This window comes from Heterodontus francisci, chromosome 5 (genome assembly GCF_036365525.1).
Source record: "Heterodontus francisci isolate sHetFra1 chromosome 5, sHetFra1.hap1, whole genome shotgun sequence".
NCBI classification, from domain to species: Eukaryota; Metazoa; Chordata; class Chondrichthyes; order Heterodontiformes; family Heterodontidae; genus Heterodontus; species Heterodontus francisci.
This window is the reverse complement of record NC_090375.1, coordinates 173451880-173466764: the sequence shown is the minus strand read 5'-3', so window position 1 is coordinate 173466764 and position 14885 is coordinate 173451880. Positions and strand designations below refer to the sequence as shown.

General features: G+C 43.0%; 1 protein-coding gene across 2 annotated transcripts in view; it reads left to right on the top strand.

Moving 5' to 3' along the window:
* LOC137369646 (coiled-coil domain-containing protein 102A-like) overlaps positions 1-14885 on the top strand; it is a 698074-nt gene that overhangs the window by 261437 nt on the left and 421752 nt on the right. Inside the window, exon 5 of one of the 2 annotated variants that reach the window (XM_068030981.1) lies at positions 7377-7493. The exons of the other annotated variant lie outside the window; for it this stretch is intronic. Coding sequence (XP_067887082.1) covers positions 7377-7493 — 117 coding nt within the window. The remainder of the gene's footprint in view (positions 1-7376; positions 7494-14885) is intronic. 2 annotated transcript variants of the gene reach the window in all.

Genomic DNA, 14885 nt, shown 5'->3' with positions numbered 1-14885 from the left:
CCCAACTGAACCAAAACAATATCCCAAAAGAGAAAATAATTCTTGACCATCATAAATCTTGACATGTCTCTTCTCTGTAAACAACTCTCGTGAGTCACCAAGGGTTCCGTTGTTTATTTAGCTTAAGGCATGTGACATCCAGTAAAGGTTTGCTTTCAAACAAAACCTCAGGTGTCCTCCCAGTGATCCTTGTAAAAAAAACATATCCATGATATCTTTTCAGTTTTCCAAATGAACTGATGTCCATAATCTTTAACACAAGTCCTCAAAACATTTTAAGAATACAGCACCTTCATAACAATGAGAAAATATTTATTGTAGTTGGGACGATGATAGATTATAAATGAGAGGTGAGGTGGGTGGAACAAGGTGAGATGTTCAAAGGAGGAGAGATGCCAGAAGAGTAGAGGGTCAGGCCAATGTGTGATCTGGTGATAAGTGCCATACCGCCACCACGACTGTCTTGACGGGGCAAGTAGTGGAATATATAGACAGTCGGGGATGCTTCACTAAGGGGAAAGATGGCATCACCCCTCAGCCAGGTTTCCGTTAAGGCCATGATGTCGATACAATCTCAATGTTAAGTTCATGGATGGCAAGGGCCTTGTTCATAAGTGAACGGACCTTCTGGAAGGAGATGAGTAGAGGGGTGGTGAGGGCTGATCTGCTGGCAGAGTCCACAAGGTCAGTAGTGGGAGGGCTGAGTTGGACAGGAAGGAGATTGGCGAGATCAGCCCCCAGTAGGCTCCCTGGGTGGGAAGGATGATGAGAGAGTGGGATGGGGAAATTGGAGTTGCTGCTTATAATGAGCCAGTGCCGAGTGCCTCGATGAGCCAGTCAGAGGATGTCAACCGAGGAACAGAGGGAAGCTGTAGGCTTATCTAATGGGAGTCAAGCCTGGGATGGTGGCAAGATAACAGGAAGGTCGAGGTGTACTGAAAAGTTGGGGTAGGGAATAGGGAGGGCAGAGCACCTGAGAGTGGGGAAGTGAAACCAGGCATGATAATAGAAGAGTGTCCAGGGGCTGAATTCTATAAACCTGCTGCAAAATAGCCAGGGCGCGCCGCCCCCCTCCCCCACCGATCAGGTGGAGGGGACGGGCTGTCTGCCCCCGGCAATGATGTCAGCTGCCTGTGCGCAGGTGATGATGCCATTTTTAAAGGGCTGTCAGCCCTACCAGGAACTTTAAATATTTAAAGACGGCTTAAATTGAAAAGAATAAATACATCTCTTTTAGCCCATCCCACCCCCCAATATCAATTTAATTAATTATTTGCCTCCCCCCCAAAACACTTACCTTTACTATCTGACCTCCCCCCCCCAACCAACACCTGCACAAACTTTAAACTATAACCCTTCCCACCAACCCCTACACGCGTGACGCTAATTTGACCCCATCCCCCCACCCCCGCACTGAGAAATTTACCTTCTCCCCCCTCCCCACCAGTGTTGTGCCTCGTTTCCCCAGACGGGGATCCGAAGACGCAGCAGTGCCAACTGCTGGGGTGAAGATCATGGCGGGATATTAGGAGGTGATGGGAGAGTCATTAATTCTGGTATTGTAATTTATTTTAATATTTAAATTGCGGTCCTGTTGCTGAGTAGCGGTGGGGGGCGGGGTGCCTTCACGAGGCCTTGCTGCTGCCGGCAATATCGGGCTGGGCCCTGCCAGCATCGAGGTCCATGGTGGGCCTCATCCGGTGCCATCTTCAGGCCCCACTGCCACCGATCCCAACGTCAAGGGCTCTACAGAATCCAGCCTTAGGAGGGGTAAAGAGGAAAGAAGTAAAAAAACTGAGCAATAATGGAAATAGATTGATGAACTTGGGTCCAGTGGCAGCCAAAATGTGCACCAGTATGGATTCAGGGAGAGCTCAAGTTACTTGGCCTGGTTACATAAAAATTAGGGTACATAAAAACCTGAAAGTAAAAGGGAAATAGGAAATAGATAAGCGATAATAGGAAGGAGTCCAGAGTGTAGGCCAGAGGCTCCATGGTGGGATAACAATGACATACGTCATGTGGAGTCAGCATTGAGCATCGACAAACTGTTGTTTGAGTTCGGAGACAGGTTTAGTGAATGAACTCCAGATGCTATTTGAGCCTAGACTGTCGGAGGATGCACTGATGGAGGTATTTTCATGGAAATGAGAATACAGGAGGTGTACAGAGTCAGTTGCAGGATCAGAAAGATGATGGCGAAGTTGAAGGACACCATATAATCCAGAAGCAGCAGCGAATTATTCTCCAGCCCAGACGAGTGATTTTCTGGCTAGGAATGTAATGAGAAGCTTTTTATGTTGGCTAATGCACCAGAAATGAGATGCGTGGAGTTCAGTTGATTGAAGATCTCAAACAGGTTTATTAAATAGCTAACTTATTATATACAGCACAGAGCTAACTATTTACATGACTTGCCTTTAGGTGTTACTGTAGCAGAGTGAGACTGCCATGTCGTCACATGACTATAACCTGGTACTCAGCTCATTAGCATACTAAGATCTTAAAGGGACATCACTCTTAAAGGCAATCACACATCATCCCCCTGATTTCCAAGTCTTGTATGCTAAAAGTAAAAACTATATAAAATTACATAACATCAAAATTATTTACATATGGATAGAGATTTGAAATTTTACAAATATAAAGGCTCAAAACTCCGTATTTTATCTTGGTGATTTGACAACTCTTGCTCATGGAGTTTGCATCTCATCTGTTGCTGTTCATTCTGAAGTTTCTCTCTTTCTGCATTCAGTTTCTGTTGCTCTGCCTTCAGCCTGCTAACGTACTCTGTTGCTTTTCTCAAGATGACCACCTTTGAGGCCTTGGCATTCTTGGAAAGTTCTGGCACCTCGTCTCGAAGAATCAACAGTCAATGCTTCAACTGATTCCTCCTTTGCCTCTTCAGGACATTGCATGTCCTTTGCCTCTCCTCATCCCCCGCAGCTGAAGTCTTGGGGCTCAAGGGCGAGGGCTTGTTGGGGGAAGAGTACTTAGTCTATTGGAGATACCTGTCCGTTCTGGCTCGTTGTGCTGCTGGTGGTTATCTATAGAGCAGAAATGAAGGCGCAGAATAGTTGTATTGTTGCTGGGTTTCTAGACTGGTTTTTAGATCCTTGGAGATTTCACCATGACAGTGCTTTCATGGATGGTGATGATGTTGAGGTCCTTACATGCTGGTAGTCCTGCCACTGCCGGTATGCTTGTGTCTGCTAGGTCGAACATTTGTGGTTTCCATGCCAACTTGCTGTATCTGCATTGCAAAGACAGATGAGTCTCGAAGACTGCTCGCGTGCAAAGGATGGGTGACTCGTTGTGTGCAGATAACCTGGCAGTTGTTGGTTGTATCATAGACTTCCAATGACTCCGGTATGTATCTTTGAGGATTCGGACTGGTAGGATATTTGCACTAGCGCCAGTGTCAATCTTGATCTTGAATGTATGTTTGCCAGTATAACCAGTGGTCAGTCACAAGCTCAGCAGGAGATTGAAGTCTCTCAGTCACAACAGTGGTGCGGAAGGGGCTGTAAACTGATCAAAGTTATTTTAAATATTGCAGAAGGGCAGCAAATTAGAGAAGAAGCTAAGCTTCTGGTACAGCCAGTACAGTCGAGGACAGAAGATTGTTCTTGATGATGAGAGAAGTCCAGGAATTTAAAGCCAAGTTTGAAAGAGGATCTAGGTCTAGATTTTTCCAGGTGTTTTCCACAGCTCACAAAGCAAAGAAGAGCAGCAGATTATAGACAGAAGCAGAGTCCTATGATTTACTCCGATGTAATCCAGTGCAGAAACGCAGTCTTGATGTCCAGAGAAGTCCTGGAATTTGAATCCAGATCTGAGAGAAAATCCATATCCAGGTCTTTTTCAGATCTTTACCAGAGCTCACACGGTAAAGGTGGGGAAATAGGTTTGAACTAACAAACAGAGGCCATTTAAACTAATAGCTAACTTGAAGTTTGGGCTAAATTACACCCACTGTTAGAATCAGGAAACTTAAACAGCAGAAGAGAGGATTTAGGGGGAGAAAGAGCAACAGATGTCAGCAGATGGCCTCGGAGAGACATGCACAGTGAGACACTCCCGAGGGAGCTGACTGCCCAGGAGCCATCTTGCAGGCTTATTATTGTAACCAGGAATAAAATTAGCTGTCAGTCATTGCTGTGTCTAAAAAAAAATCATTATCTTTCTTATTGAAAGTTTCTTAACAGTAAAATTCTGTTTCATCACATCTGTGATAATTCTCTTTTTCCTCAGCGATAGAAAACTGGTGACTATTTCAAAATAAAATTTGAAATATGTGGAGGGAGTGCTTTTCTTATGTATTTTTACTTTTTGGCATAATTCCTGCTTTCTTCTGTTCATTGTTGTATCACTATAATTGCTTTATTACAGATAATTTGTGAAGTAGTTGGATAAAGCAAGTTTTGGTTTGTTGTATATGATGTGTCAGCTGTGGCTCAGTTGTAAGCACTCTCATCCCTGAGTTGTAAGCTTTAAGTCCAATTCCAGGACTGGAGCATAAAAATTAAGGTTGATACTCCACTGCAGTACACAGGAAGTGCTGCACTGTTGGAGGTGCTGTCTTTTGAATGTTAAATGATTTTGAGATAATTAGGCCAAGAGTAGGGTTACTGTCAAAAAGATTATTTCACTCTTAGTAGCAATCAAAGGGTAAGATTATTGCAGGCATAACAATTTAGGACACAGTTTTTTATGGTTACATTGAGGTAGGTAGCTTTGTTGCCTGATAATTAGTCTTCCACTTTAAGATCATTTTATTTTCCACTATTTTTCATTTATCACACCACTCTACTCGATAGATAGTTTCTTCAGTAAACAGTAATTATAGAATCTTGCGACCCTTTCAGGCAGTTTATTCCAGATCATAACAACTCACTGTGTAAATAATTAAAAAAAATTCGCCTCACCTTCCCTGGCTCTTTTGTCAATTACCTTAAATCTGTGTCCTCTGATAATTGATCCTCCTGCCAGTAGAAACAGTTTTATCCCTATCTATATTATCAAAACCCATCATAATTTTGAACAACTCTTATTTACTCTCCCCTTAACTTTCTCTGCTCTAAGGAGAACAATCCCAGCTTCTCTAGTCTCTCCAATTAACTGAAGTCCCTCATCCCTGGTACCCTTCTAGTAAATCGCCTCTGCACCCTCTCCAAGGCATTTATACCCTTCCTAAAGTATGGTTTCCAGAATTGGTCTCAGTACTCCAGCTGAGGTTTAACCAGTGTTTTATAAAAGTTAGGTATAGCATCCTGTTTTTGCACTCTATACCTTTATTTATAAAGCCAAGATCCTGAATGCTTCATTAACAGCCTTCTCAACTTATTGTGCCTCCTTTAAAGATTTGTGGATGTACACCCCCAGGTTTCTCTGTTCGTGCACCAGCTTTAAAATTGCGCCATTTAGTTTATGGGCTGGATTTTACAGCCCCCCCCGACGTCGGGGGTCATGGCTAGGGCACCGGAAAATGCAGAGGCCCGCCATGGACCTCAACACCAGGAAGGCCCGGCCTGATATTGCCGGTGGCGGTGAGGCCTCATGGTGGCTCGCCCGCCGCTCGGTGATGGGTGTCAAATTAACATAGTTAAAAAATGCAAATGAAAGAATAAATGACTTACCTACTCCTGCCGTCAGTTCCGACAGGGGACACTGGTGGGGAGGGGGGAGCAGGTAAGTATTTCAGTGCGAGAGATGGGGGAGCAGGGTCAAACTAATCTGATTGGTGTAGTGGATGGTGGAAAGGGGTGAAGTTAAAAGTTTATGAACTTTGGCGGGGGGACGGGGAAGGTCAGGTACACAAGATAAGTATTTTTGGGGGTGGGGGGTGGAGAGGGCAAGGAATGATTTGTATGGTTATTGGGGGGGGGGGAGGGTGGATGAGGGGCTAGAAACATTTATTTAATTATTTTAAATACATTTTACATGACTGTTGCTTTAAAAATTTAAAGAGCAATGCAGGACTCGAAGCCCTTTAAAAATGGCGTCAGCGTCTGTGCAGTGGTTCCTGGTGCCGTAGCCGGGGACTGACTGCCTGCCCCCTCCAAGTCATCGGAGGGGGGATGGGGCAGTCCGTCCAGGCCATTTATATGAGCCGCCGTGTTTGATATCACAGCGGCTCCACGAAGCTCAGCCTACGCGTGCGGGCTGCCATTGTTTACAGCATAAATTTCAGCCCTCTATTTCCTCTCCTCATTCTTCCTTCCAAAATGCTTCCTCCAGTAGGTGACTGGATCGATAAGTTGAATGGTGGGTTGGTTCGTGCAGGGTTTCTGCATTATTGAGACAATACTATATATTCTCATATTTTCCAGGAGTTTCATAATGTCCTTGGTAGGTTTTATCCTTTAAATTTCTAGATGGGTAGCAATAATACCTTGGGTAATTAAAACAAATTTTCATTTTCTCATTTTTGTCATATTGTGACTTTCAGCTGATAGAATAGGTAAGAAACAGTAATAAAAACAAGAAATGCTGGAACCACTCAGCAGGTCTGGCAGCATCTGTGGAAAGAGAAGCAGAGTTAACGTTTCGGGTCAGTGACCCGCTGCCAGACCTGCTGAGTGGTTCCAGCATTTCTTGTTTTTATTTCAGATTTCCAGCATCCACAGTATTTTGCTTTTATTTTAGGTAAGAAACAGTAACTAGTTCTATGGACAAGTTTTTTTTTTAATGAAATTAAAAATTGAATTCATTAAATTACCTTCATCAAAACAGTTCAGAATCATTGACGTGTTCTATTGGCAGGCAATGTCATGTCTTGAAGTATGATCTGAGTTGGAATGCCTGCTAATTGTCTCATCATCCATTGGCTGGGTGCCTCATCTCTGGCCAGTGTTATATTTGACCGCCTGAGGTTAATCCAAATCCAATCAACATCTGCAAATTGTTGGTTAGAGGAAACCTGAGTGTTAGCATTAATCAGGACTGCAAATTGAATGTTCCTGTTCCAAACTGTATTGTAATCACTAATGCATCATATCATGGTGCTGCCATGCAAAATTTACATTCCGTTCTTACTTGTGATTTTTTTTTTGCATGCTGTTATCGGGTTTCAGTATACATCCTGTTATCTCTGTGCATTACTGTATTTTTACCCAATGTCAAGTAATTATAAAAATAGTTCACAAAATGTCTGACTTTAATAACAATTGAAAAGCTGTACTTTGCAAAAGTAGGAAGTTGAATGTTTTACATAATTGGGTAGAAAAAAAATCAATGTGATTGCAAGAAACCATCTGTGATTGCTTTGGGGAATTGTACGATAAATGTTCAGAACATTCTCCTACAGAATGTAATTAATTGAGGCAAACCCTGGTGACTGCATTAAAGAATATGTTATTGTTTCTGCTACTTAGTTGACCCTCCTTCGTGATGCTCATCAGAATGAGCTTGGAAGGATCTCGGAAGATCTGGAAGATGAAGTTGGAGCTAGGTCTAATATGGATAGGAAATTAGCTGATCTACGTACTGAGGTAATGCTACAGATTTGTGTTAATACCATGGCTCAATTAGAGAAGTGTCTGGTGACGGAACAGTACTTTTAATACAGTAAAAATCTTACATCTGCATGCAATATCTGTCCAGAAAGCCTTACTTCCTATTATCACATTTTTGTCATATTTGCACTAACATTTCCAGTTATAAATTCCAATGTCCCCAGAATGAAAACTGGGCATATAAATTTGTCATGCTGTAATCAGACACTCCCACCAGTGGTGGTACTGTAACATGTTAGTTTTGCAAATCCTTGATCCTCATCCGGGCTGGTAGAGATATATCTTATTAATACTCTTTTTTTAAAATTCATTCATGGGATGTGGGCGTCACTGGCCAGGCCAGCATTTATTGCCCATCCCTAATTGCCCTTGAGAAGATGGTGGTGAGCTGCCTTCTTGAACCGCTGCAGTCCATTTGGGGTAGGTGTACCCACAGTGCTGTTAGGAAGGGAGTTCCAGGATTTTGACCCAGTGACAGTGAAGGAACGGTGATATAGTTCCAAGTCAGGATGGTGTGTGACTTGGAGGGGAACTTGCAGGTGGTGGTGTTCCCATGTATTTGCTGCCCTTGTCCTTCTAGTTGGTGGAGGTCGCGGGTTTGGAAGGTGCTGTCTAAGAAGCCTTGGTGCATTGCTGCAGTGCATCTTGTAGATGGTACACACTGCTGCCACTTAAATCTCTGTGCCCTGCTTCAATTACTTCCACTATCTAATCCCACTTCACCTGCACTCCACCTGAAGAAAACACTTGGGCCGGGATTTTATGGGCTCCCCGGAGGCAGGGTCGGAGGCGGGATGGCACGGAGTATTGCGACGGGTGGTAGTGGGGGGGGGGTAGCGGGCAGAGGGCTCTTCGCCTTCCTGTCGCCAAGTGATCTTTCCGGGGGTGGGATAGGCCAACGATGGCCTTCCCGACCAGAGGCCAATTGAGACCCTTACGTGGCCTATTAACAGTCAATTATGGGCCTCTTCCTGCCGCCACTGGGATCTTACCAGCGGCAGGGGGCCTCCACCATGTGGGGAGGTCACCTTGTAACATGAGGCACCCTCCCTGCGTGCTCCCTTCTCCGTGGCCCACGGAGGACCCTTGCTGGGAATCAGTTTACCCCCCCCCCACACAGGCACCCCTGTCCCCCTGGACTGCATGACCACCCCCCCAATAACCCCACTTTGCCAGGGCCTTCCGGATTGGCGTCAGCTACCATGTCTCATCTACCTCTTGTCCGGGGTTCCAGTGCTGGGCCTGGGTCCAAGGCCTATGCAGTACTGGCAGTGGCCACCACTCCCAATGGTACTGTCAATACTGCTGAGCTGCTGGTCCTCTGATTGGCCAGCAACTCCTGGAGGTGAAATCCCTGTCTTTAAAGGGACGGGGCTTCCATCTCGTGAAACTTTGAAAGAAAAAAACTGGTGGATCATTCCGGCGGGGGTGGGGATGGGGTGGCGTGAGTGGCACGAAAAGGCAGAGGCGGGGTTTGCCCTGCCTTTTCACCCCGGCGCTGGGAGCCCCGCATCCTACATAAAATCCAGCACTTGGTCTTTTTATCTTCACCAATTGGGAAGATCTCCTGCCCATTAATAAACCTGTCTGTTTACATATCCATTGAAATTAAAGTATGCAGGCACTAAGCGCCTTTGAATGAGGGAACCTGCCCCCACCCTGTTCCCCGGAGCCAGGAAGCAGCCACATGGTTTTTCGTGCTGTGCTTCCCATGTGGCAACAGAGCCGCCCGCTGGACAGTTAATTGTGGCTGTGGCGGGAAGTGATCCTTAATTGCGGGTTAATTACCCAGTTAAGGGTCTCAATTGGCGGTAGGGAGGGAAGGTCGTTCACAGGCCTTCCCACCCCAGATTTAATTTCGGTGGAGGTGGGATGGTGGCAGTACCCGCCCCCCCCCCCCCCGCCCCCGCCTCCATCCCACCTGATTTTCTGCTCTCCCCACCTCCAAACCTGCCATGAAGGAAAGCATAAATTTCCATCCACTATGTTGGGAACCTTTGTAGATTTGCAAGTGAGGTTTACTTGCATACCATTTAGAGGGTTAAGAGAGTCAGAAAGAATGGTAACTGAATAGCCAAACAAAATTATATTACAAGTTCTTATAATTCAGGTGTTGTCTTGAACTCAGTTTGAAAAAAAATGATGAGGGACCAAGAAACAGACAATACAGAAATCTAGATAAGCTCAGAGGTACTTATGACCATAAATAGAACAGCTGTTGGAATAATACCTGTACTAACTAGATGCCGTGCATATTGTGTGGTTTCACTACAATAAGCCTCCAGCATCCCTGAACACTTTCAATCTAATTTAATGATCTTGTAGCGGCACTTCATTTCTAAAGAATGGTTTCAGTATATTAAAATTTTTTGTCAAGCAGGAGTTTCAGATATGGAAATTAGAAATAGAAAAACCAGACCAAATGTTCTTAAAAAATAAAAATGTGTTTTAGTTGCTTTCTTTTTACAACAGTATAACATGAAAGATTAGTTGCCCTATGTACTTCTTTATTTGCTTGTTAAATTCAGTTGTTAAACATGTCTATACTCGAGCGTCCGTACATAGGAAACGAAAAACATATTATAGAGTCATAGAGTTGTTGTGGAGAAAATAACTTGTCTCCCACGGGATTAAAGTAAATAAAGGTTTATTCAAACACTGGCGTAAGGAGAAATGTCTGGTGAAACATCCAGATGCTTCTCAATGAAACAGAGTCTGTAGTACAAATTTATAGAATACAATAACCATTACTCATTTGCCCACACTATCCCCCCGACACATTCCAAAGCTGCAGCTTGATCAGTAAACTGAACTGTATTGTCTGACTAATCATCCCCCATGTTGTCTCCTCACCATTCTTGAGGCTTGGTGTTTCACAGTCTATAATATCCTGTGCCTTCTGCGATCACAGTCTTATCTCAAGGACACCATGTTTACACAGATGTAAAGGCAATTAGACTTCTGAGTCATACAGCTTCCCATAACTATTACCATGTATCCCATCATGCCCTGGTTCCCCACAACTACAGTGCATTCATCTTCCTTCTAAGACTGTTAACCTATCCTAATGCTAAATAATATACTAATATTGTCCTACTGGTCCCACTTCAGTCCCTCCTTTTGGACCCCTGGTCAGGCGCACTACCTGACCCAGGCAGGACATTCCTAATATCCTCCACTCACCGATTTCTCCAGGGATCCTACTGAAATTCAGTGGGCTTCGGATCTCCTAGTCTACCGTTCTCTTATGGCTTCACCAAAGTCCTATTGACCTGGGCTGAGCCTGGAACCTCTATCCTGTTATATAGTGTAATCTTCATATATATATTCACATGTTTCATATTCCCTGGGAGAGGGGCTCTGACCGCAGGGAATACTGGGATGTACCCTTTGTTGGCCAGCATTACCATCTGCACCGCTTGGGATATCATCTGCCTTTGGTAGCAACAAATACAGACACTGACTACCAGGACCACAATAGACGCAACGGCTGCAGCGATCCTTCCCACTTTCCACTAGTTATACTGCATTCTTGCCACCTTGGCTCTATTGGCCGAGTCCTCCAATCTCGTAGCCACTCCTTTGGCGATGTTCACCTGTACCCTGCCTCTCATGATTGCTCGACAGTTTTACTCCATAAACCTCCTTGTGGTGGCTAGGGCCCTTTGCACTGCCTCCCGGGCTATTCTTCTTGGGATGTTGTCAATGTCCAATGATTCATCCCACCAGGGGCTGAATAGATACCCCGTGACAGCCCTGCTTGCAAGGTGGAAATTGCGTACCGAAAGGAGTCAGTGATCTGTAAGCAGGAAGTGTGGTTATTTTCACACTCCAACCCTCTGTATAAGAACCTTGTCCTGTTTGTCAAAGCACCACTGTGTAGAGGAGGTTTGCACTGCTTTAAAGGCTCTTACAAGTAGGCTGACCGCTACTACTATGGCAGAGTCATTACTGATGGGTCTCAGACTATTACAAGAGCAGATGATGTAATGCTGCAACTCAATACAACATTCTCATGTTGTCACCAAAAGGGTACCATTTAAACCTGGAGTTATATACCCCCGGGATCCTACTTGATACACCAGCTCAGTCCTCATCACCCCCAGGGATACGAATTTATAACGCCCTGAATAAGTAACATTTGCATGTTCGTGAGGCACAATCAGGAACTTGATTGTGTTCTCCACTTCCTGCCACCGCCCCCCCCCCCCTCCCCCCATTATAGATGATGTAACTATCAGTCCCTGTCTTTCCTCATGCAAATTAATAAGGGCTAATCTTTTCACAGCCTGATGTATATGTCGGGGAGCCGCACCAAATCTTATATCTTCAATATCTGACAAAACGTTATCCAGCAAGTCCCGAGCCAACACCTCACAGGCCCTTCCCTTTGAGTTCCCAAACAAACGGAGGCAGATTAGTCCATCCCGCCGTGATGTTTAGTCTGGTGTTGGACGTCCTCGAGGTGCTCCCTCCTTTCGGTAGTTGCGTGTACTGTCCTGGATTCCAGGCAGGTGCTTCTGTGGATCCCATGTTGCTGCGGTTACCAGGAGGGTAATCACTGTTGCTGCTACCCACTGGGCTGCTATTGCTCTAGTGGTTTACCTGAAACAAAATAATTAAAAGATCTGCTGCTGGCCCTCCTGTTGGAAGAAACAGAATGGGAGTCGTGTAGTTTGACTTGAGACCACTGGGAGTGGTGTCATCCCGTGCGGCATTCCTGGAAAATAAAATACCAATCCCATCACTTTAAGATTTTTCCTTTTCAATCTGTATGTTGAGGATATACCTGTACCAAACCTCTGAGCTGTGATGTTGTTTTCATATTTAGTCCAATATTTACTGTTGTCCAAGCAGAAACCACCAAGAGTGTGTGTGTGTGGTTTTATTGTTTCCTGGACTCTCTTTAAATTTCAGATTAGAATACCAACTCAAATTAATTTAATTTAATTCATCATCTTCAATTCATTGTAGATATTTGATGAAATTCCTGAAGCTGTCAGCAATCTTGTTGCAATAAATTTTGAAAGTTGTATGGTTAGCTCAAACTGCTAGCGGAAAGGGTTAACTTTCTGCGAATCTGAAAGGGAGTGGGGTGAATGTTCTCAGATGGACTAGTGATGATGTCACCACCCCTTTACCTATGAAGGCAGGACAAACCACGAGCCATGGAATAGTCTAAGCACATAATTTTCAGACAGATATGACATTAGCAGTATCCAACATTAAAAATTACCTTGTTCTCACATGAGTGAATTTATATCTGGATTAAAATTCCCACGTTTATCAAAATACAGTCAGGTTGTGATTCTGGGCCAGAAATCTCAATTCGAATCTTATAACTTAAACATTTAGTTTGTTTGCACCTTCCTTTTGATTCAACTCATATTCCTCATTGTGAAATTCCTTTTTTTTGTGCTGATACCCCTTTTGCACAACCACCCTTTAGGGAAGAAAGTATATTAAAACTTACACACATACGTTATCCACTCAATTTCTGCAACACTCATTCAACTTAACAACTTAAGATGAAAAAAGAAAACAAAGGAAATAAAGATCTTCGGTGGTCTTGGTCCTTCATTTAAAACTGCCAAACTTCAAACAGTGACCTCTCCCAGGCATAGGGGAAGGAAAAGGTGGTCTTCAAGTTTTTCACACCCACAGGAACAATCGAATTGACAGTGCCGAGTATCATTATCTATCGTTCCCCCTTAAAGGATCCCTTCTCTCATTCCCCTTGCCAAAACAAAGTGTGTACTTTAACAGCTTCTCATCCATTTTATACAGCTATCAAAACTTTAGAACATCATGCAGGATCAGGCCACTGAAGGTTAATAAGCCATTAGTTCCGTGACACAGACAAGGAAATCACAATACACTAATATAATACACAAACAGAAACTTATGCACACACAAATTTTCTTCCTTTTTTATCTTTTCCGACAGCATTTTAATTTACTGTGGTGCTTCCAAAGTGATAAAACAACCCCAAATTATTTACCGCAGACCTTCTTAGATCATTTATCTTTCCGCATGACTGCTACGCACCACACGCCCATTCTCTTGGCCTTATGTGCTCATGACAGAGCTACAATTCCCTTTTCTGTTTTATCCTCCGCTTATTTGTTTGTTCTTTATCTTAGGTAACATTTTAGTTTCTTAAAAGTAACTTGCTAAATTACACTGGACTTTTTGCATCTTGAAGTTATTCCAAATTCAAATAACAGTGTTGCTGGGATGACAGGTTTTGTTAATGTTCCATTGATTTCTACCCAAAAGCAACATTTCTCTATATTCATAGAAACCACGCAGAATGATTATTTTTTAATTTGTCCAAATTTGATTTTCCCCTTAAACTTCAAAACATCTCTATCAGGGAATACAGCATTTTAGATTAAACTCCAAATGTTTCCCAACTTTTAATATTTTGTAAGAGGTTCCTACCTCAAGGAATTTTTAATACAACAAAGATGACTGTAAATTCCAATCACAGCACTAAACATTTTAAAGTCAAAACTGCCAATGTTATATACGAGTGAGCCTTATCTCTGGAAGGTCACTAATGAAATTTCAGTCTTCCCAACTTACAGGTCAGCTAACCTTAATAATTTAAAATTTAATTCAAACCAATGCTTATTAACTACACATAGAACAAAATAATATGTGCTCTTTTAAAATTTAACATTCTTAAAACAAAAGATTTAACACCAAATTCTTAAACTTTAAACAGACAGAATCTTTCCCATATCTCCTTTGTTTATCCTTTTCTCCCTTAAACCAATATCCAATTCCTGACATTTGCTACGTAAAAACAGTCAGTAAGACATGTCTTTAAATTAAACTGTAAAAAAACAAGAACAAATTTTAAACTTTGGTCCAATGAAAATAGTGTTTTAAACTTCAAATTGGATTTCTGACAGACATCTTCAGACATTCAAGGCTGAAGCTTATCTCTTTGAAAATTGTTCGTTGCCTTTTCACAGTTGCAAAACCAACTTTTAAAATAAAAATAAAAACTTTAATTGAAAATATAATTCAATTTTTATATCTCATTTCAGGGTGCACAATCTTAAATTGAAATGAACACACTCAACAATCACCTTCACACTTATTCAATTCCAAACAACTTAGAAAAATTGATTCATGTAATGGGTTATGAATTCACAGTACCACAAATCTGCACTAAATTTCCAGTCCCCAGCCCAAGGAACACACAGGTTCAACTAGTTCACACCCAAAACATGACTCAAGGTTCCCATGTGCAAGAATAGAACAAGAGAACAAGTAACAGACTCATACTTTCAACATTAAAGCCAGACAACAGAGAGTTAACGACGTTAGCTCCCGATCACACAACTGCACAGACAT